The sequence below is a fragment of the Rhopalosiphum maidis genome, chromosome 2, assembly GCF_003676215.2.
Source record: "Rhopalosiphum maidis isolate BTI-1 chromosome 2, ASM367621v3, whole genome shotgun sequence".
Lineage (NCBI taxonomy): Eukaryota > Metazoa > Arthropoda > Insecta > Hemiptera > Aphididae > Rhopalosiphum > Rhopalosiphum maidis.
Genome location: NC_040878.1, coordinates 19,147,660 through 19,169,357, shown reverse-complemented (window position 1 = coordinate 19,169,357; position 21,698 = coordinate 19,147,660). Strand labels below are relative to the sequence as shown.

Sequence of the window (21,698 nt, the reverse complement as noted above, 5' to 3'; positions counted from 1 at the left end):
AGATGGCGTTGCGATCAACTACTTACCCGACACTTCACTGTCTATTTATAAAGGTATCGATAAAGAATACATACCCCGATCAGTGATAACATCCGGTACACAGTTAAAAAAATAAAAAATAACTATTACGAAAGGTATACCGCCTCCGTGATATCGTTAATTTTTATTTATTACTTATTAGTTAATGATATTGGTTAATTAAGTTATTTTATATCCGCATATTCGACATTCGTATTCCGTAGTTGTTTTTGTTCCGTCATCGTCCGTATTCGATATCCCCGTGACCTAAGATATTATTAATATTACCATATGTTTCGGTGGTTTCGTATTTTCATATAATTTTCGTGTTTGGTATCGGTGTATTGGTTTTACCAGGATCGTTTATTGTTCGAGTTCGATTACTCCGCCGATACCTGCGGAAAATGGAACTCCAAGACACGTTCTATAGTAAATCCGAATACGTAGAAACGGTAATCTAGCGCTTAAGGGCTTTGTTGATGTATAATGTATCTTATACTTTTAACGAAATTTTTACAGACGACTGGCAATAAAGTTAGCCGTCAAGCCCAAATTTATGGCTCTCAAAATATTATTCTGAACGGCAAAGTCATACTGCAATCTGGCGTGATGATACGAGGTGATCTAGCTAGCGTTAAAATGGGCCGATATTGTTTTGTGGGCCGAGGTTCAGTTGTAAGGCCACCATGCAAAAAATTCAGTGGAGGGTAACGTCACAGAGTATAATATTATTTATTACTTTAAAAATTAACTAACCAAAAGGTTGGAGCAGGCTATTAATATATTATAATATGATTATCTGTAATAGTTTTTAACAACAACCATTTTCATAAATTTTGAAATTGACAAAAAATGTATGTTTACTCAGGTCTTAAATTTTAATTTTTTTTTTTAATATTCAAAAAACTATTTAAAATCTAAAAATATTGCATAATAGTATAATAAATAAAGGTGATAGTAGATAATGATATAGATGGTTTGATGGGCATGAATGGAAAAAATATTCTTAAACAGCATTTCCTACCTACTATAAGTTTATGTTATTGTTTTTTTTTTATAAGAGGATTCATCAATATTATCTAATTGGTACGTTAATGTAACTTAGTTTGATTTATTATTTAATATGGGAGAGTTTAGTTTAATATTACAAGGGTTAAGTGCACACATGTGTTAAGTACAAATTTTGTGTATTTTCATCTGCATAGATGAGGGAGGTACATAAATTCTCTTGTGACGTTATATTTTGCTGGGGTCATATTTTACTATATTATCTATCGTATATGTAAATCTTTGAATGTCATTCCTGAAAAATGCATAAATGTGTAGTTAACACGTGTGTGTGTGCTTAACCATTTAGTTAATATTTATTGCAATCATCAATGACTTTGATTATGAAGAGATTAAGTGATGTTGGTGGGATAAAGAACATCAGTAATCAAGGTAAACAAAGTCAGATAATTAGTAATGAACAATCTGTATCAATAGACACAATAAAAATATTTGATAGAAGTTTTTTGATGAAAGAGGCCACCCATTGATGACACTTTCTGTTGTTAGTATTTCATTTTATTTAGTAATTTGTGACATCACTTGCATTTTAGGCGTATTGGAGGATTGCCAGGAATTGTGGGAGTGACCAAATTTTTAATTAATTGATTTTTTATGATTATTTAAATGGTTTTGAAATCTTTTTATAAAAGATTTTTGCTTTAACTTTTATTGTATTAAGTTTTAAGTCAGTATGTAGTATATGATTAGATACTTAGAAAGAAGTGTTAAATAGTTTTCTGAATGTCGAGTTTTGAAATATTTGTTTTTCTTGTACATTTGTTTTGGATTACCTCAAATGTAAAGACTGTAAGTCCATATTGGTTTTAATAGTGTTTTGTACATAAGTTAAAATAGTTTAGTTCCAATAGATATGTATTTATTATTGCTTAAAACGGGTTTAAGCATGTGCAAACAATTATTTAATGCAATTTTTTAGTTCTAATGTGTTAGTTTTTGATTCAGAGTGATGCCGGGAATCAGGATTTTCAACTTTCGGAGAGAAGGAAATATGAATACGATACCATATAGAAAAACATTAAGATAGGGGGTATGTCTGAGAGTGAAGGTGATGTAAACGGATTAATGATTTATTTTGGTTAACTTTAAACCGCCATTTGGTAAACCATTTTTCTATAGCCTAAAAATGGTGAGTTTACTAATTTTTTGACGTGATAAATTAAACATAGCTAAATAATTTTAATAAAAAAATTTAGTTATTTATAAGATTGTATATTATAATAAGTTCTTATTAAATATCAGTAATTATAAGATGGTTCTGTATTCAATGCAAGTTAAAAACCATACTTGTAGTTGATTCGTGTGTATGTAGATTTTATAACCATACAGTTTATTAATTCAGAGGGGATAAAAAAGTGGTGCTGCTGCACTTCTGCATGATAAAAACTAATAATAACTGTGTATAGTTCTTAAATTTAATAGAGTATAGATCTAATAATGGCAACAATTGTGATAAATTATAAACTATTTACTATTTTTGAGATAAGTTATTTTAAATTCCATGATCTTAATACAAGAACAATTAAAATTTTTAGAATATATATATTTTTTTATTAATATTAGTCAAGGTTGTAGACCCATAGTACTTTATTCAATCAGTCTCAATTTTAATTTTATAACAATAGCAATTAATAAAAAATTATAATATTAATATGTAATACTTTTAAAATGTTTAAAAACATTAATTAAAATTGTACTACCTTACACTACATTCACTTAGTTATTTACGCTTTAATTAAAGATATTTATACTTGTGCATCATTTTCATTGAGTATAAACGTGTTATCACCTTGCCATATGACTGTTAGCATTACATATCATTTGAGTTGACAATAAGTTAAGGTTAATGTAAAAGTATAAAATAAAGCAAATTATTATCTGCCATAATTTAGCCTACACATTCCTAATCATAATAATATGGTCATTATAACAATAATATATCTAAAGAGGCTATAGCCCCCCCCCCCCTATCGGACATATTTTTTTATTGTTTTGAAATATTTAAATTTAAGTATGGAAATTGTCTTACAAATTTTAGCTATTTAAAATAGTAAATACGTTAACGTCAAATCAACATTATTATGTTATCAGAAATTTTTGTTTTTAATTTTCAATAACTCAAGTAAAAGTATTTAGCCCCCCCTCCCATAAAAAAATCCTGGCTACGCTTCTACTTCGGGGGAAAAATGACTAATTTAATTCCAACTCCACCCTTAAGTCAATGAAATTGTATTATTAAAAGCTTATCATGGATTTATCATAATTTACACACATTGACACATTTTACAATTTAAATTATAGATTTACTTATTTTGCTCTTCAAATTGGAGATCATGTACACATTGGTGAACAAAGTGTCATTCAAGCCGCTATTATTGGATCTTATGTACACATTGGAAAAAATGTTGTTATTGTAAGTGTATAATATATCTATCATTGTATTTTTATTTATTTTATCACTTTTTTTTTTTAGGGTAAAAGATGTATACTTAAAGACTGCTGTATGATTGGAGATAACACAGTACTTGCACCTGATACTGTAGTTCCTTCGTTTACACATTATTCTGGTTCTCCAGGTATGCAAATTGGTCAATTACCTGTTTGTACTCAAGATCTGTCAACTGATTATACCAAATCGTTTTATGATCACTTTGTTCCATCTATTGATAATTTATAGGATAAAAAAATATGGTTTATAATGTGATTCCTTTAATTTAAAATTTATTGTATAAAATAAATATATATATGTTATAATATATATGTTTTGATAAAATGTAATAATTATCTAATTTTGACATGTTTTACAAGTTTGTTTTTTCTGATCTTTTTCAAAATCTACAAACACCTTAGCTGGTAACATGTGTTCCAACGACATGTTATTTTCAGCAGGTAATCCCAAACATGCTCTGAGTATGTTTTCAATACATGCTCTTTGGCGAAAGAGAGAATTTATTACTGGAGCTCCTGTAACAGAATAAATAATTATTTCTCTCATAGTTAATAACTTATTGAATATTTACCTTTTGGTACAACAGGAGCTTTAAGTAAGTACGACAGAGCAGTAAATAATGGATGTAAAGGTGTGTAATCTGATTTATCTGATCCAATTTCAATTCTGTTAAAAACATCTGCTAATATAAATAAATCTAATATAAGAGGAGCTGCCAATAACGAATCTTCACATGTGTTATGTATGACTAATGTATTTGTTCCATTCATGAATATTTCTGATGTGTACTCATCCAATGCCCTTTTGGAATCTTTCACATATGGCACATACTTAATAACTACACAGTGATCTGGTGTCTCATTTGGTTTGTAAATAATGTTATTCGATTTAACCATGTCATCCACTACATTGCTTTTAGAGATCTCTTTTGAACGGAATTGTTGAGGTGCTGACAAATTATAACCATCATTGTTTCCCAAATGGTTATAGCTTACAATGGATACTGGTTTAATACCAGCAGTCACTAGAAAGTCTACTAGTACAGACTTTAATTTTGTTTGCCCTGATTTGAAATCATCCCCAGCGATATGTACACACCATTTTTCAGCTAATTCTACTACACCTTTAACAAAAGTGTTTGATGGTGATCCATTTATATAAGTACACTGAAATTATAAATAAAAAAAATGAAATTGTTTCTAAGACTTATAAAAAAAAAAAATCTTACTCCTTCTAAAATAGAAGCAACAGCAAATAAAGTAGATGGAGATATTTCTGATTCATTCTTGCAAATTGATCTTAAAAGATTATCCGATGTATCATTAAGTCCTTCAATTTCTTCACTAAAACGTTCTGTATTGGCAGTCCATATTACAATCACCTGATCCAATTCTTTACATTTCTTAAAATCTCTAATATCTGTTCTAATTTGATCTAATGCTTCTGACTTTTTTTCCATCTTTATTACATTATCTGCTCGAGTTGATTGATTAGCTGCTATGAATTCAGGTATATAAATTGACGGTCTTGGAATAATTTCGGACATTTTTTTCATTAATTTTTTTTGCAAATCGATATCTAACACCTAAATTATAATATAAACAATAATTATTTCAAAAACATCAAATTTTAAACACATTTAATAACTATAATATTACTTCTGATCTTTTCATAGCTTGACCTAGGTCCTTGCATGAAATGTCCCAACCGTCAATCTCTATGTCATTGGGGTTTATCATAGGTACTAAGTTTTTTAACGGTACATAAACATCTTTGCCAGTTGAATCCATTCCAACACGTATTGTTGATGATTGAGTTATTGAACCAAACCAATTTGGAGACTTAACACCTGACTTTGTTTCCCATGTATAGCCATATTTATTTGCAATAATACCTGCCACCAAAGTAGAACCATTATTGCCACCTAAACCAACCAACATTAATCCAGTTTTTGGCACTATTCTCTTTGTTCGAATCTTGAGTTTTGTAATGGTAGGCTTAATCTAAACAAAATAATTGATATATTATATGAGTAATTTAATTGCTATACATTTATAAAAAAAAAAATACCTAACCATCATTATATGCAATAATAATTTTTAACTAGGGGTGATACTAGTAGTATCAAACAGTAATAGGTAGGTAAGTAATTTGAAAAAATTTAGTTTTTATATAGGTAAATATTTTAAATCTGTTACAATTACACAATATTCTTTTAAATGTTGTCAATAAATAACAATGACCACCTCAAAAACTGTAAATAAATGTGAATGGATACTGCCAATGTTTTTAAAAGTTTAAAAAGTTATAAATTACCAGGAAATATTAAAATTAAAAAGCTATTCAGTAAAATGTTAAATAAGTAACTAACTATTAATATTAAGTTAACTATAAAGTAATTTTGTCCAAATTGAAACTTAATTTTAATTAATAAAAAATTGTTTTTATAATTTTTTTTAGATTTTATAGTTTCAGTATAAACTACTTATGAAGAATCTTGTATAAAATTTTACAACTGGAATACAAAAAGAAAAGATTATATTAATTTTTAACTACAAATTAGTTAGCTTTTTTGCAATTTTGAAAAAATTCTAACTTCAGATGCATCTATAAAAAAATTGTATCTATGTATTTTAGATATTTTTGTATAGATATGAAAGAATACCTTTTTTGGATATTGTATACAATTTTCAAGAACTTAGATTCAGTACCTAAATAATAATTTTTATCGACATTTATAGAAAAAAAATTGAAAATTTCTCATGCCTATAAGTAACTCAAAGAGAATTTTAACATTTTTAGATATTATTATTTTTATTTTTTTTAAATATAATAAAATACCAAAAACTGTTTGAGGAGAAAATTATTATTATAAATAACCTATAATGTCGTAAATAAATATTTTGACTTGAAATACTCATAAAAATTGATTTGGTTTTTTATGTATAAGTGTTAACTAACTAATAAAGAACATTGAATTAATTTTAACAGATAAAACCAAAATGGTCTAAATTTCTAGCTACAAAATAATTTTTGCGATTTTCATGAATTTTGTCAAAGTTCTAACTTTAAACGCTCATAAAAAAAATATTTTGACTATAGATTGTTTACATTTTTTAATTGATAAATTAATAACTCATTTCTATCCAACAAATAAACTTTAATCGTTATTTCATCTATGGTAAAAAAAAGTAAAAATTTTGAAAACTGGGGTTGTTTTTGAATTATATTCTATAACAAAATAAAAAAATCAATTTAGTCAAAATCTAAATCCGTCTTTTTTAATTTGTTATATTTGTGATTATAAAAAAAGTACTGAGAATTTGGCGTTTCCAAAGTACCTATTAACTAGATATAATTTTATATCCAAAAAACCACCGCTATTTTTGAAAATCAAAGCAACTTATCTTGTACTCGTCTACAAAAAAAAACCATAATAAAATCAATACATTTATCGTTTCGCTCAGAATTTAAAACGATCAAGTGACTAATGAAGTTTGAATAAGTATACTGAACATATTTGTACTGGTGACTATACCAATGAAAAAAAAAAATTAAATTTATAAGAATTTTACTGGAAACATGATATTATATATATCAAACACCTCACAAAAAATGCGTAATATACTAAATAATAAATCTTTAAATGGGATTAAAATTAACCGTACTTAAATTTTATAGATTAAACCAAATAAAATGTAATTAAAATTTACAAGTGTCAAACAATTTAATTTTTAATTCTTCGTTTGTAACCATAAAGCATAACCATAGTTCAATTTCATTTTATTCTGTTATAGTGGTTATAATTTATAGATATTATATAATCATTGATAGGAATATGCAAATAACATTCTAAATCTTTTTTATAATAGCCAATAGATATAATAGATGGTGTATGTACTAACTAGCAAATCAATTATAACGGATTATATGTAGGTATATTATATATTACTACATCGTCATTACACAGAATTCTCTCCTGCAGTAATTTCCTCCAAGGCTACAAATTGTACACGACTGACTCTGTAGGTAGTCTGTAGCCTTGTTTTACTCTAACTAAATGTTTTCCCATCAAATGCTGTCCATCACTCTTCCCGTTTTTCATTCACTTCTTTCGAACTTTTTCCTATACTGGCTATACTAACACTACATCACCATTAACAAAATTCAAACATCATTCAACATTGTACCTTGTACCTCACCACTTCGTTTATATTTCGTAAAACTTATATTATAATGAATTACCAAAAAAAAATAGTGGTAATTTTAGTTTCATAGATTATAAAAATATACATGAACAAGTTATTTGTATTATAACTTATAAGCTATAACCCTATTAAATTTAATTAGCTATAAATAATTGTATGTATAAAATATTTAATAAAGATAAATTATTATTGTTTATCTTATATTATATATATAGACCTATTGTGTGGCATTTTAAACAATACATAATTTCTGGGAAATTATTTCCCTACTTACAGATATTATAAAATATAATGGGAAGTGAGTTACAAAGAAAGTAATAATAAATAAAATATATTGTTATCGTTATTTTTTATTTTAATTTGTTTTTACACATTATAACATGTTTATATTTATAATTATAAGTAGATACTTTAAACGATAATCATGAATTATTATTAAAACTACTCCAATACCAAAATAGTTTGGTTCTAAATTTAACTAAATTCATCATTCGTATTAACTTTTAAATTACTACGATATTTTAATATTTATTAAGTAACGAACTGAATTTAAAAAATGCTTTTTATGTTAATAACGACACAATGACTAGAATAAATTTGTAGAATTAAATTATATTAATATTTAGGAAGTGCAAGAAACGTTGAGAAATGTGCATAAAACAATAACTATAATTTTTTTTTTATACAATATTATGTACATACTATTATTTATTTGCGCTTTGTAGTAAATAATAAAATATAACTAACAGAAATATTACGAATAACAGAATGTAGAAACGACTAAATTAATTATTGAAAATAAGCGGTTTTCTGGTGGGTCCTATAAATATAAATACTAGGTAATGAAGTATTTGATCTAATATGGTTTATATGAGTATCAGATTATTTGTTTAAAATATTTTAAAACAAAAATAATACACTATAAGCTTGTAAGGCTATTAGCTATTGAACTTTAATAACATTATATATATTATATATACATTTGTCAAAAACGAGTATAAGTATAATGTACTATTCTATTACTATCCTATTGTATAATGTAAGTTATAAATAGGTACTAACTACTAAGTACATTAAATAATATATACAGCGCCCAGTATTTAGTAATCCAATATCTTACTTATTTACTTATGATACTTATTTATAATCATCAAAATCGCATTTTCGGAAAATATTAAAGATCAATGTTAAACAATTTATTTTACTGCTTGGTTTATCCATTCTAGAAACAATAAGAAATAAGAAAATGCATTTGCGTATTTCGTGTAATGTATTATATTATACGACTATACGAGGACGAGCTATATTATAAAACTAACAAGTTAAACATAATATACTTACCAGACGCACACATACATTTATGCATACCTAATAAGTAACACTATTCTCAAAATTCCAATGGGGTTTTCGTTTAAATCTTAACTGTAAATTATAGTTTAATATTGCCAAATAAATGAAAAATTGTAAGAATAACGATCGACTGTTCTTATATATTATTTCTAACGTAATATTAAAGTGATTTTATATCATATTTATTTATTAAATATAGTCAGTATGAAAGTTTAGCTATATTATAGCCCGTATAGGAACATACATTATTCATTCTAACTTCTAAGATATCTAAATGGATAGATCATTCTAAAGTCTAGAGGCTGAAAGTACCTACCTATGAATTTTAAACATCAAAATAAAACAAAAAAACACTTAAACAAACTACCTTAGACTATGAAAATATTAGTCAAGTTGTTCAAGGTAGGAATTTATCAGTTCTATTGCCTTTTGAAAGTCGTTAAATATAATAATCTTCATAATAATATTATTATAAACAAGATAAAAAAACATATTAATAAGAGGCGACAATACAATACGAAAACGTAGGAAACCAAAGTATACGGCGCGCGGCGTTTCGCGCATGCATGCGTAAATCGTAAACTTTGGAAAGATATAACTTCCAAAATATTAGTGAGAATTTTTGAATTAGACTATAGTATTCAGTGTTTTAAAACATACATTTTGGGGAAAAAATAATTGAAAAAATCGCATGGGAACTAAACTGCATTTACACCAAGGTAGGTAATTGTGGAAATATCAAAATGTTATAGTAAAATTATGAGTTTCTTCCACTTAAAATGTATTTATAGGATACCTATTTATATAAACACATTCTTTTAGTGGGTAGGTATCTATAGTTACTACGTATAAATCATGATTTTATTCTTTTTGTATAGGAGGATGTATCTAGAATAAATATAATTATAAACAAATATTAAATTTAACAAAAAATAAGTAAAGAACTAAAGACGTGAATTAAAATAATAGTTGGATGATACCCCGCACTATTCAATAATTTTACCGTGTACACTTGTCCAAATACTTATAGTAGATACTAGAGCTTAATACTCGGAACACATATTTAATAGTATTTAGACGGTGTATTTTGTAGTTTGTTCTTTATAAAAAATAGTAATATTACATCTTAAAAAGTAAATTTTACCACGATCTTATCCTTTTCGCTTATGGCATAGTTGATAGGATACTCGATGGTGGACTCGATGTATTCTTTGCTGTATTGGACATTCGGGCTTTCCACATGGATGATATTGTCTACGCTTCCCGTACTCTTGTTGCAAGCAGATGTCGACATGATGATTGTGCTTACGTTTAGTAGACGTTTGTATGTAAGATTTCAAATATTTACAACTTTGTAAGGGTATCCCGTATGTGTGGATGCGTTAATCAGTCAGAATTTGATGAGCGTGCGGAAAAAAATAGTTATAAAAAAACTACTAAGTTTTATTATTAAAATATACTACGAGAGTTTATATTTCGTCGAGGGAATGTATCTTGATAGTAAGTCTGGAAGACGACCGGTCTCGGAGTGAGCTGTGGCTACAATTCGTATAGCGACGGCGTTGACAACAGAGAATAATATAAATAATAATAGTAATAATATTCCATGGCGAACAACTACTGTTGGTTAGTATATTGGCTGGTAGGGGTGGCGATGCTGATGAAATGTGAAAAATAGTGTACGCCTGCGCCCAAAAAAACGTGAGTTTGTAGATCGTATGAAAGTTAGCTTTGCGTCGCCGCGCGTCGTCTGCCGGAACGTTATAACTTTATATACAGAGTGTAACTCACTTAATATGTTCACCACCATTTTCTCTTTTATTTATATCCTTATTCAAAAATATTTTTTTAATTGAGGGAGAGGATTTTTAAGTTTATTTTAAATCTTAAAGTTCGTGTGTTGGAATATCCATTTACATACCTATACCTACTTATTTTTCCAAATATGAATAGCATTTCTTTTTTTACTGCAAATTTTCAAAGTTAATAATAATAATTTTATAAAAATTAATCTGTACAGATACCAATAAAATTGAAATTTAAACAAGCAGTTTCTGATATTCTGAATTATTAAGCTTCATATAAAAGGTCATGGGGACGGGGATGTTTTAATTTGGATAATAGAAGTTTGTATCGTCACAATATGTTTATAGGTATAAATATAATAATAATTATTGGCATAACAAATTTTAAAATATAAGGTCTAAGTATACAGAAAAATTAAAAAAACCGGATTTAAATAAATAAATAAAGGTTGTAAACCGATAAGATGTTTGGTGAATCACTCTGTATACTCATATTATAGTGAATTATTATTGATTTGTTTGTCCAGGAGACCCACGTACACACCACAAGTGGCCAGAGATTAAAAATCGATTCACGTTATCGTGCCGCTGAACACAAATAATAATAATAGTAATCTATTTATTAATTATTTTAATACTGGTTTAATTTTGTTTTTTCGTCAATTTAATATTTTTATCATGTACTAATGTAAACTATATTTTTATAATAAATGGTATCAGAGTATTTTTTGTGGCTTATTTGTAGTTCCTACACTTGTATAGTTGTATTAAGTATAATTAACTAATTAAAAACTTTTTTGTAAATATATGATTTAGTGATTAATTGTGTAATTATTCAGAATATGATACTTACTAATTATTGTCGGTATTAACGATTAATTAAAAATTACAATATACTATATGACAAACAATTTTGTTCATCGATATTATATTACTATTATACAACTGCCTTTTAAAATAATTGAATAGCTGAAATCAATAAGTCTTCATTATAAAAAAATCAATGATTATGAACTATTGCAGTGAATCTGACTATAACAATAAGTAACAACAATTAATTTTGTAATAAATAATTTATACAATGTATATCATAGTTCTAAAATATTCCTATTATAATTGATTTGATTTCTAATACAAATTATTAAATATTAAAAAATATAAAATTTGTTTCTCCTGGGACTCGATTTACCCACAATCTTTTTTTTACCCTATGTAAATTGTTATTATATTGGAATGTTTAAGACTCGAATATTTTTCAAAATGTATTTTCATTTTTTCCGTACAATATCTATCAACCAGGGGTACCTGTAAAAATATGAAATAATGATTTATTGTTATTATTGTTATTAGCACCTAAAATAGTAAATTTTCATGGCGAATTAAAACAATGTAATCAATTAATAACGGCCGTAACAAGTAACAACTAAAATAGTAGAAACAAATTTTGATTAATCGAAAATTTAGACAAAAAATTATTTTCGGAATTATTTAAAGATTGTTTAAGAGGGCGACAGAATACTACCAACATTTTTTAGAGCACTCGTCCAAGTATTAACTATAAGTAAATATTACATAGATTAGCGGTTCCCAACCTTTTTAGTTGTGCGAATCATCAATTTTGTAAAAAAATCTTTGAGGACCACTAATGATTAATGACTAATAGAATAGCACATTTATATACGTGTGTATATAATAGATTATATAATTGTATTAGGAGGTATATAATAAAAATATACAATAATATTATTTTAAATAAATACGTTAATATTATAAATGGTCCACGGTTCCACGCTGCCCACAGCCGCCCTTTACGGCTTTACCCATGGGGGTTGGAAACCACTGGCATAGATAATGATTAAAATAGGAAATATAATCGGCTGTATGATATATAAGGTTTATGAAGATATCCGATGTATTAGGTAAACTACTCTACTACCCAAATTAATAAATTAATTCTAATTAATCAATAACAATTTAAGTAATTGAGATATGACTTTTGAGTTTTTAACTACACTATTGTCACAGTGTATAGGTATTGGCATTTGTGATAAATTTGCAGGTCAAACATATCGTGTTATTACATAGGTAGGTATTTTAGGTGTGGCACATGTTTGAGAATTTGTAAGTTGCGTGTCATTGCTTTTATCGTTTGTACACCGAAATTAAAAACTTCATAAATGGGTGTGGTACTTGTATTTTTCAAGCCAAAATGTCAGGACTTTAGTGCATTGATAAGCTGCGTACAGGGATAATGTCTCGACAAAGTGAATATAAAAGTTGTTTGCCGTTAGATGATGTAAGCGACTAAAACCACGTTTTAATGCGTTCATACTATAAAGCCTATGCTTTAGTTAATATATATTATAGCAATATAGCTTATAATTTGCACATTATTTTATATGATTTAAAAATTATGCGAATATCCAAAGTTTCTTCTTTAAATAATTAGAAAACCATATATAGGTACCAAGCCAAGATAGTATGTATAACCAATTAAATAGCTTCTTGACAAATCGTTTTTTTTATGATTAATAACAAAACCTTGGATTTATTTATTCTTTGAAATTTGTCAAAATTTTGTTTTTTTTACTTTTAAAAAAAAAAATCTCTTTTGGAGAGATGTCCGCATATTTTTTAAAACAATGTTACCTCATATCAAAAGCTTTTTTATAAGAAGATTTCATTTCGTTGATATTTGGCGATAATATAACATAAGAAATAATAAATGAAATACAATATACATGTATATCAATATATTTATTATTAAAATCATGAAATCATAAGCTAATTCAAAATATCCATTGTTTTTAGTATTAACATGTCTAAAACCTTGAGTACGCTTTTACCAAATTTCCCCATCTATTCCAATTCCCGGTCCGTTAATATCAATTCATCGATATCCCAAATAACCTTCTTTATCCTATCTAACCATATGTCTTCCCTTAGTTAATTTTTTGTTGGATTTCTAATTAGGGCATTTCCATCAGCTCGTCAAACGTAACTATCCCACTCCAGTTGATTTGCTTTTAGGAAAAAACTGTTAATTGACTAGTTTTACTATATTTTTAAATCATAGTTATTTCATATCTTAGGTACATTCTCAATTTTAATTTCGAACAATTTCATGAATTTTTAGCAAAATTTTTGTTTCAAAGTTAAGTAGTTTTTCTTTGCCCCCTAGCCCCTAAACAAGTAGACCATATTATGTCCTTCGTGCATACGTCCGGACGTTCCCATTTCCTATTAGTCACAGGTAGAAAGTATACCGTTTATTTATCGTGTATTCGTGTCTTAAGGCAGTACTCTAGTACCGAGCATCTTGTTCATAGCTAATTAGTCTTTATTTTCAGTTCAGTACTTATACGAGGATGGTGCACCCGCATGTGTCGTCTCTATCTCAACACACGTACGATATAGTAAATTTTCATTCACCAGTTTCAATAGTATGCTTTTAGTTTTGATATTTTAATTTTTAAGTGAATTAAGAGTATTTTCTATTATTTATATTTTTCATATGCATAACTCACTTAAAAATTAAAATATCGTAAAAAACCAACGAGAGAACACAGATAATGTTTTTACCTAAAAGTTTGATAATAGGTCAATTCATTTTAATATTAAAACTAAAAACACACTATTGAAATTGGTGAACAAAAATATATACTATATCGTACGTGTGTAATATGGAGACAACACATGCGGGTGCGACGTCCTCTTAAGTGAATTTCACTATGCATATTATTTTTTATGTTTATGTTAACTCCTAGGTATTTTAAGTTATGCAATGATTTAAATTAATACCTAGGGCATACTTTTAGAACTGCCTTGTTCATCTCATAGATCATTACTAGGTTTATTTTTTTGTTTATAACAAGGCTCATTCGCTCATTCTATGATGACTAAATTCAAGTACTTTCTCTAAGACCTTAACTACTTCATTTTTAGTATTTCCAAATATTAAATTTTCATCTAAGTACACAAGCATTATATTTTTGCATTTAGCTCTATTTCATAACTTAGGTACTGGTACAATACTCAAACCATTCTAATGTAGGTACTCAATTATAATACATAGAAACAAAAAAGAATAAGAATCACTGCATTTAATTATTTGTTATATAATATTTTATTTAAATAAATCAAACTACCAAATATTTGAATATTATTAAATAATATCATTATGAGTGAATTATTGAGTTATCATAAGAAAATATATGCAGTTTTGTTCTGTGCATTTGACTGAAATGTATGTGATATTATTATTTTTTTCATACATATTGGTGAAATTTGAATAAATATTGCTGTATGAATAAAATTATAAAATATTTGAGATTAGCATTAGGATTAAATATGATTTAAAGTACACAAACCAAACATTATTCAAACTTGTACAATTTCAAACAAAATGAGATTTGAATTGTCCATTAATATTAGTTGTAAAGTGATGATTGTATCATCTGTAACTTAAACATTAAAAATATACCAAACAATGTTCTGTACACTATATTAAATTAATTTATTTACAAAAAAATAAAATAATAACAGCAATAGTAATTCATAAAACAATTAAAATAATTATATAATTTGCTTTAAGATGCTAGTAATAAATGATATTACAACAACAACAACTTCAGATGATCTTGGTATATTAAAAGTTGAAGAGGCATGGTTAGAATTACAAATATATAATGGCTATCGTGTATGGCATATTATATTTTTCATCATGACGGTCTTCTTCACATTAGGTACATTTTATAATTATATACAAAATTAAAATTATTTAATAAATAAATAATTTTATAGTGGTGTTTATGTGCTGTTGTGTAAGATTTCGAATTCCCAGGACTAAACAAGAGATAGAAGCTGATTTTATACGTCGTAAAATTGCGACAAAATTTTGTAAACAATTACGTCTATTGAGTGATACTGAAATGGACAACATGGACCTGTTAAAAGGTATTAACTGTAATTAATGTTATACATATATTATGTTAATTTTACATACAAATTACATAGCATTAAAACGACTTCAGTCAGAGCTTGAAGTTCCTAGCAATGTAACAGTAGAGGAGTCTGATGAAGTTCTATCATCAACCAAACTATCTACCACGCCGAGTTTAAAAAAATCTCCAAAATCATCAGATTTTGGTATATGTGTTAAATTAATATTGTTATCTTTTACTTAATTTTTTTAACAAATTTTTAGATTCTTCTGTAGAAAAATTAGATGAAGAACCCGAGAATGTATTGAGTGGTCGTCTAGCAACATTGGTTAACGTTTTGAATGTTATGAAACCCCGCCGTAAACATACAGCTGATGAAATTACACCAAATCTTATAACAGTTTAGAATTATTTATTTTAAATGTCTTAGTTAATAAATAAAAATTATTTTTCAAAAATATTAACAATCTTATATAGTTATAAATTTTATAGTTATATAAGATGTATTGATAAAAATGCATGTAAATGAATTATGGTACATTATAAACAAAGTTGAAAATAATGCTCAGGGCTCGGGAGTTCTAGTAAATACATATTTTGCTGGTAAGTCATCGAACATCAAAAGTAAAAAACAAATTTCTTACTTACTTTCGGGATATTGTATGAGACATTTTATTTTATTTTTATGAATATTTAAAGTTTTTAGTGCTGTTTTGCTAATTTAGAGTTCTAAGTGCCATTTGTAGGCATATTTTATATAATAAAGGAAATAAACAATATCATACCAATAAAGTATACAAATGTGCGAACGAAAACATGTATTTTGATTTTCAAATAGTAGATATGTTATTAGTTGTTAATGCAATGACGTCAGACAATTTTTTAAATGCTTGTTAGATGCATTGTACTAAGATAATCAGAGTTATTGTATTTATGTTCCAGAAAGAGACTATCATATTCTATAAAAAAAATTTATAAATAATTTTATTTTATATATTTACCAATTTTTAGTTCTATTTTGGTGTTTTTAGTGCATATTAAATCACTAAAAATATACTTTTTTAATCCTATAACTTCCGAGCCCTGGTAATGACAATTTTAAGTAATAAATTATTTATTTATGACTTAAGTGGATCCAAATGGAAATTGATATATATTATATAGACACTAATTTAAATCTTATTAATACATTAATTAAATGCAGGAGACATGATTACATTAGGTAATTTATTAAGTATCATTAATAAAGTTAAAAATATTCTATAGGTTTTTAACTATGATAAATCTCAAGTGATTTATTTATTAAAAAATAAATACTGTTTAAACATAGTTATAATTGTATTTATTTAAAATCAATACATTTAAATTGCATTGCCCTACAATTATTTTCATTTTGATTAGTATAATAATTTGCTAATTCATTCATACATCTACAGTGTATAAATTTATAATTATTAATCACAGACATACCTAATCCAAAATCACTAATGAAATATGATTATTTGAACTTTAATGTTGAGACCACTTGATAGATTTTATGTCAATTCCTTCTTGATGCATTTCCCACAATGGACTAAAGTTAAATGTAAATTAAATACATAATTTATTAAAACCAATTAAGTATATTCATATAAAAAACTAACCTCATTTCTCGTAGTCGTTGAACATGTTTTATACATTTTTCAGCAGTGTATAAAACTTCATCCACAGTTGTAAAACGCCCAAAACCAAATCTATAAGATGAATGAGTTAAAAATAAAGAGTAATTAATATTATAGGTTGTAAGTGAATATTTCATACATATGAATTTAGCGGATTCTGCTTAATGTGGGCACGTTGGAATAAGCCCTGTTTACCCACATTAAGCGGTTGCCTATAAAAACCAAAATTAGTTATCGAGACCAGATCATTTTAGACGGAATTCACTGTATATGATATATTTTGGGAACATTTAATTTATTTAAACAATAAAAACTAATAAAAGGCAATGTTAAAAAAAATTGAAATTTATAGTAAAATGTAAGAATATAAAATCAAGATTTTAGTAATTATTTGATTGTAAACTTTAGTATAATGTAATATATTTTCTTCCATCATAAAAAACAACAATAATTAATAATATTCAGAAGACTAAATGTAGAACTGTGGACTAAAGTATTTATTTTATATTAAATAAATTGTTATTTTTTTGTTCTGAATTATTACATAGATTTTTATTTCTATTAAGGAAATATTTAGTAAATTTTAACTGTAAAAAACATTGTTTTTGATATTTATTTGGACATATCTGGTTTCTATTGTTTCTAGTTATGTTTATGTATATAATTGAATGGCTAAATTAACTAGACAGATTGTAATACCTAATAGAAGAATGTGCTAAGTCTTCATCAGCTCCAATAGCACGTAATACATATGAGGGCTCCAAAGATGCAGACGTACATGCACTACCACTTGACAATGCAATGTCTTTGAGGGCCATAAGAAGTGATTCTCCCTCAACAAATGCAAACGATAAATTTAAACAACCTGGATAAGTATGAACAGCATCACCATTACGAACAACTTCTGGTAGACTTTTAGTAATTTTTTCAAGGAGTAAATTTGAAAGTTTTGTCATCCAAGCATGATCGTACTAAATAATAAAATATGATATATATATATGATTATAACATCACAAGTTATTATATTAATTTAAATTAATGAATAAATTAATTGTTAATAAATATTTTATTAACCTCCATTTCTTGTTTAGCTATTCTACATGCTTCACCAAATCCTACAACTATTGGTGTTGGAACAGTTCCACTCCTTAAACCTCGTTCTTGACCACCTCCACTCTGAAGAGGTTCTAAACGTACTCTTGGTTTACGCCGAACAAACAATGCTCCAATACCTTATAATAAGAAAAGATTTTAATATTATTTATAAAACATAAAAACTTGGTATCTTCAATTTTATACCTTTTGGTCCATATAACTTATGTCCACTTATAGACATAAGATCAATATTTTGATCATTAACATCAACAGTAATCTTTCCAACAGCTTGAGCTGCATCAGTATGAAAAAATACTTTTTTTGACTTGCATAATTTTCCTGTAAAAATAATTAAATTATAAATTTACTTTAGCTATTAATTTATTTTTTAGATTGTTTTCACCAATTTCCTTAATTGGCTGTTTTACTCCAATTTCATTATTTACAGCCATGATGGAAACAAGTGCAGTATCAGGTCGAATTGCAGACTCTAATTCTTCAAGGGAAATTATACCCGTTGAACAAACTGGTAAATATGTAATTTCAAAACCTTCACCCTCCAAGGCACGACAAGAATCTAAAACACATTTATGTTCCTAACCCACATATAAAATATTAATGAATCAATTAAAATAAAATAAATAAAATGTTGATATACCAACCGTTTGTGTAGTAATAATATGTCTTTTCTTAGCTCCATAAAAATGAGCAATTCCTTTAATTGCTAAATTATTAGATTCTGTTGCTCCAGATGTGAATATAATTTCTTTGGGATTGGCGCCTATCAAATCTGATATATGCTAAAAATGTTTATAAATTATAACCTAAACAAAATAAATTAAAATTATATTAAAAATAAAATACCTGTCTAGCTGTTTCCACAGCTTCTTCACTTTCCCAACCATACATATGTGTACGGGAATGTGGATTTCCATAACTATAAGTCATGTAAGGCATCATAGCATCTAAAACTCTAGGATCCTAAAATAAAAATAAAAAAAGTATAATATAATAGAAGACTTCTATTAGAAATTATAATTATGATTATAGAAACTTGTATCAAGTTACATATTTTAATAGACATGGGGATTTAAGGAATACTTTTTTCCTTTAGTGTTCTGGTATAAAAATTTTAATTCTTAATTTTTTCTTGGTTTTATACAAATGATAATCAATGACGGGAGTAAGAAAGTATTATAATAAATAGGTTTTCTTATAATAATTGTTGGTTTAACTTTAAATGTTAGAAAGAAAGAAAGAACTATTTTAGGAATGGTTGGTGATTATCTTGTATTATTTATTATTCAACATGTGTTATGGAAATATATGTTTAAGATGATTTTTTTGAACTAATATTGTTCATTATTTTAAGCTTACTAACATTTTTAAGAAACATTTTTTTTACATAATTCTTAGTTGAAATAAAAACATTTTTTAATATTTTCATCACTAGGTACTTATATTTTTTTAAGTTTTTACTTAAAATACAAATATAAAATGATTAGGTGATGACAAATACTAAATTGCAAGAATAAATAGAAATTAACATATTCTAAATAATTATTTCTTGTTAGTACTCGAGTATTATTTCCAAATAAATGTTAAAAGTATATAATCTATATTACCCATGTCTTAAAATAATTTTAAAATAAATAATACTTACCAGAGGGGTTGTGGCCTGTGCATCTAGATACAACGGTTTACCTCTTAAAAATCCCATTCTGGAGGCAAGTTTTGTTTCTAAAAAATTTAAAAAAGTTTTATTAAGGCTTTAAGTCAATTAAATTGACATTACATTAAAACATTTTTAATTTTCATTAAAATGGAATGCGACGTCATATTTTAGACTGCAATGTTATTGATTACACTGATAGTGAATCTTATTATTTGACCCTTTGAATTAAAATTATTATTCTTTTATGTCAGAGAAAATATCTATTGTTACATTTACCTTGTTCTGTGGTTTTTTGTGAAAAATATCTGACAAATTTTGATAAATTGTGTACATTGACGTTTCTGCAAGCCATTTTGTCGTGGTACACTAAAACTAATGAAGTATAAATGAAACTTAAGTTGTTGATGTGATTATGTGAGCTTTGAATAAAAGTTAAAAGTTTTAACTTTTTGCCTTTGTATTTTGTAGTTTGTGATTCCTAGTTCCTATTTAAAAATATTAACTTCAAACTTGCACGGTATGGCGTTAGCGTTATCCTTATCTCTTATCACACAGTTAATGTTATCGTCCAGTACGAAGTACGAATACTGGGGTCTGGGGAAGCCACTAAGTCAGAACGTAATATACTATTATGCCTATAGCCTATATGGTATATGCAGAATAATAATATTTAAATTAAATATTAATTTAATTATTATGTAATAGTTTAGAACCTTGACAAAAAATACCATCGTATAAAATTAATAATTAATTTAATTAAATATAGTTAATTTAATACAGTTTTGGATTACAGTAACAAGTATACTACCTATATTTTTAATTAATGGTTGTAGTGGTTCAGTGGTTTTACAAATACACACAAATACGAAGACATCAATTCAGTAAAGTAAATTAAATTTATCCTGTGGGTTGTGTTACCGTAAGTTAACATCATAGACAAATTCGCTTATGGATTAAAAATATTAGGTGTACATTAATAATAAAATATTTTAACATTTAGGCAATAGTTGTACTATAACATCCGTATTTACACTGAAAAAGACATGATGACTGGGGTTATATAATTAAAAAAAAAAATATTTTTGCATACCTATATCTCGGATTTACTTATTGTTTCTGGAATATCAAAAGCAGCACTGTCAGGATTTTTTTTACAATTTTATATAATTAAAAAAATTATACAAATATCAATAAAAACTGTAAGTTTTATACAAATCAACAAGTTCTTTTAAAGTCTTACTAATAATATGCTTTCAAGATTATTAATGTCTACAAACCATTACAAAATGCCCAGATGTTGATACACAATATGACATTAAATGATGAATTTGTTATTAAATAAGATATTTTTTAACTTAAAGTAAGCCAGAACCGATAGAATACACTTATTGTGATACTAATATAGTAATATTAATGAATAATTAAT

At 26.4% G+C, this 21,698-nt stretch overlaps 4 protein-coding genes across 4 annotated transcripts; 2 read left to right on the top strand and 2 right to left on the bottom strand.

Annotated features, from left to right (window-relative positions):
• Positions 1-60: 60 nt before the first annotated feature.
• LOC113554691 (dynactin subunit 5) lies at positions 61-3,837 on the top strand. Its single transcript, XM_026958644.1, has 4 exons — positions 61-470; positions 538-725; positions 3,388-3,499; positions 3,560-3,837. The coding sequence occupies exons 1-4, from the start codon at positions 423-425 to the stop codon at positions 3,761-3,763; spliced, it is 552 nt and encodes a 183-aa protein (XP_026814445.1). The 5' UTR covers positions 61-422; the 3' UTR covers positions 3,764-3,837.
• On the bottom strand, positions 3,791-10,695 carry LOC113554690 (inositol-3-phosphate synthase). The gene is made up of 5 exons (XM_026958643.1): positions 10,238-10,695; positions 5,194-5,538; positions 4,764-5,120; positions 4,107-4,701; positions 3,791-4,050 (listed from the first exon to the last, which is right to left on the bottom strand). The coding sequence occupies exons 1-5, from the start codon at positions 10,385-10,387 to the stop codon at positions 3,872-3,874; spliced, it is 1,626 nt and encodes a 541-aa protein (XP_026814444.1). The 5' UTR covers positions 10,388-10,695; the 3' UTR covers positions 3,791-3,871.
• Positions 10,696-13,092: 2,397 nt separating this feature from the next.
• LOC113551313 lies at positions 13,093-16,840 on the top strand. Its single transcript, XM_026953485.1, has 5 exons — positions 13,093-13,194; positions 15,493-15,643; positions 15,702-15,854; positions 15,915-16,046; positions 16,105-16,840. Exons 1-5 carry the CDS (start codon positions 13,150-13,152, stop codon positions 16,245-16,247), a joined length of 624 nt encoding a protein of 207 aa, XP_026809286.1. The 5' UTR covers positions 13,093-13,149; the 3' UTR covers positions 16,248-16,840.
• On the bottom strand, positions 15,453-21,475 carry LOC113551312 (probable cysteine desulfurase, mitochondrial). Its single transcript, XM_026953484.1, has 12 exons — positions 21,363-21,475; positions 20,549-20,644; positions 20,261-20,337; positions 19,462-19,578; positions 19,260-19,397; positions 19,001-19,193; positions 18,802-18,936; positions 18,577-18,734; positions 18,202-18,473; positions 17,485-17,574; positions 17,312-17,414; positions 15,453-15,844 (listed from the first exon to the last, which is right to left on the bottom strand). The coding sequence occupies exons 2-11, from the start codon at positions 20,622-20,624 to the stop codon at positions 17,351-17,353; spliced, it is 1,320 nt and encodes a 439-aa protein (XP_026809285.1). The 5' UTR covers positions 20,625-20,644; positions 21,363-21,475; the 3' UTR covers positions 15,453-15,844; positions 17,312-17,350.
• Between the last annotated feature and the right edge of the window lie 223 nt (positions 21,476-21,698).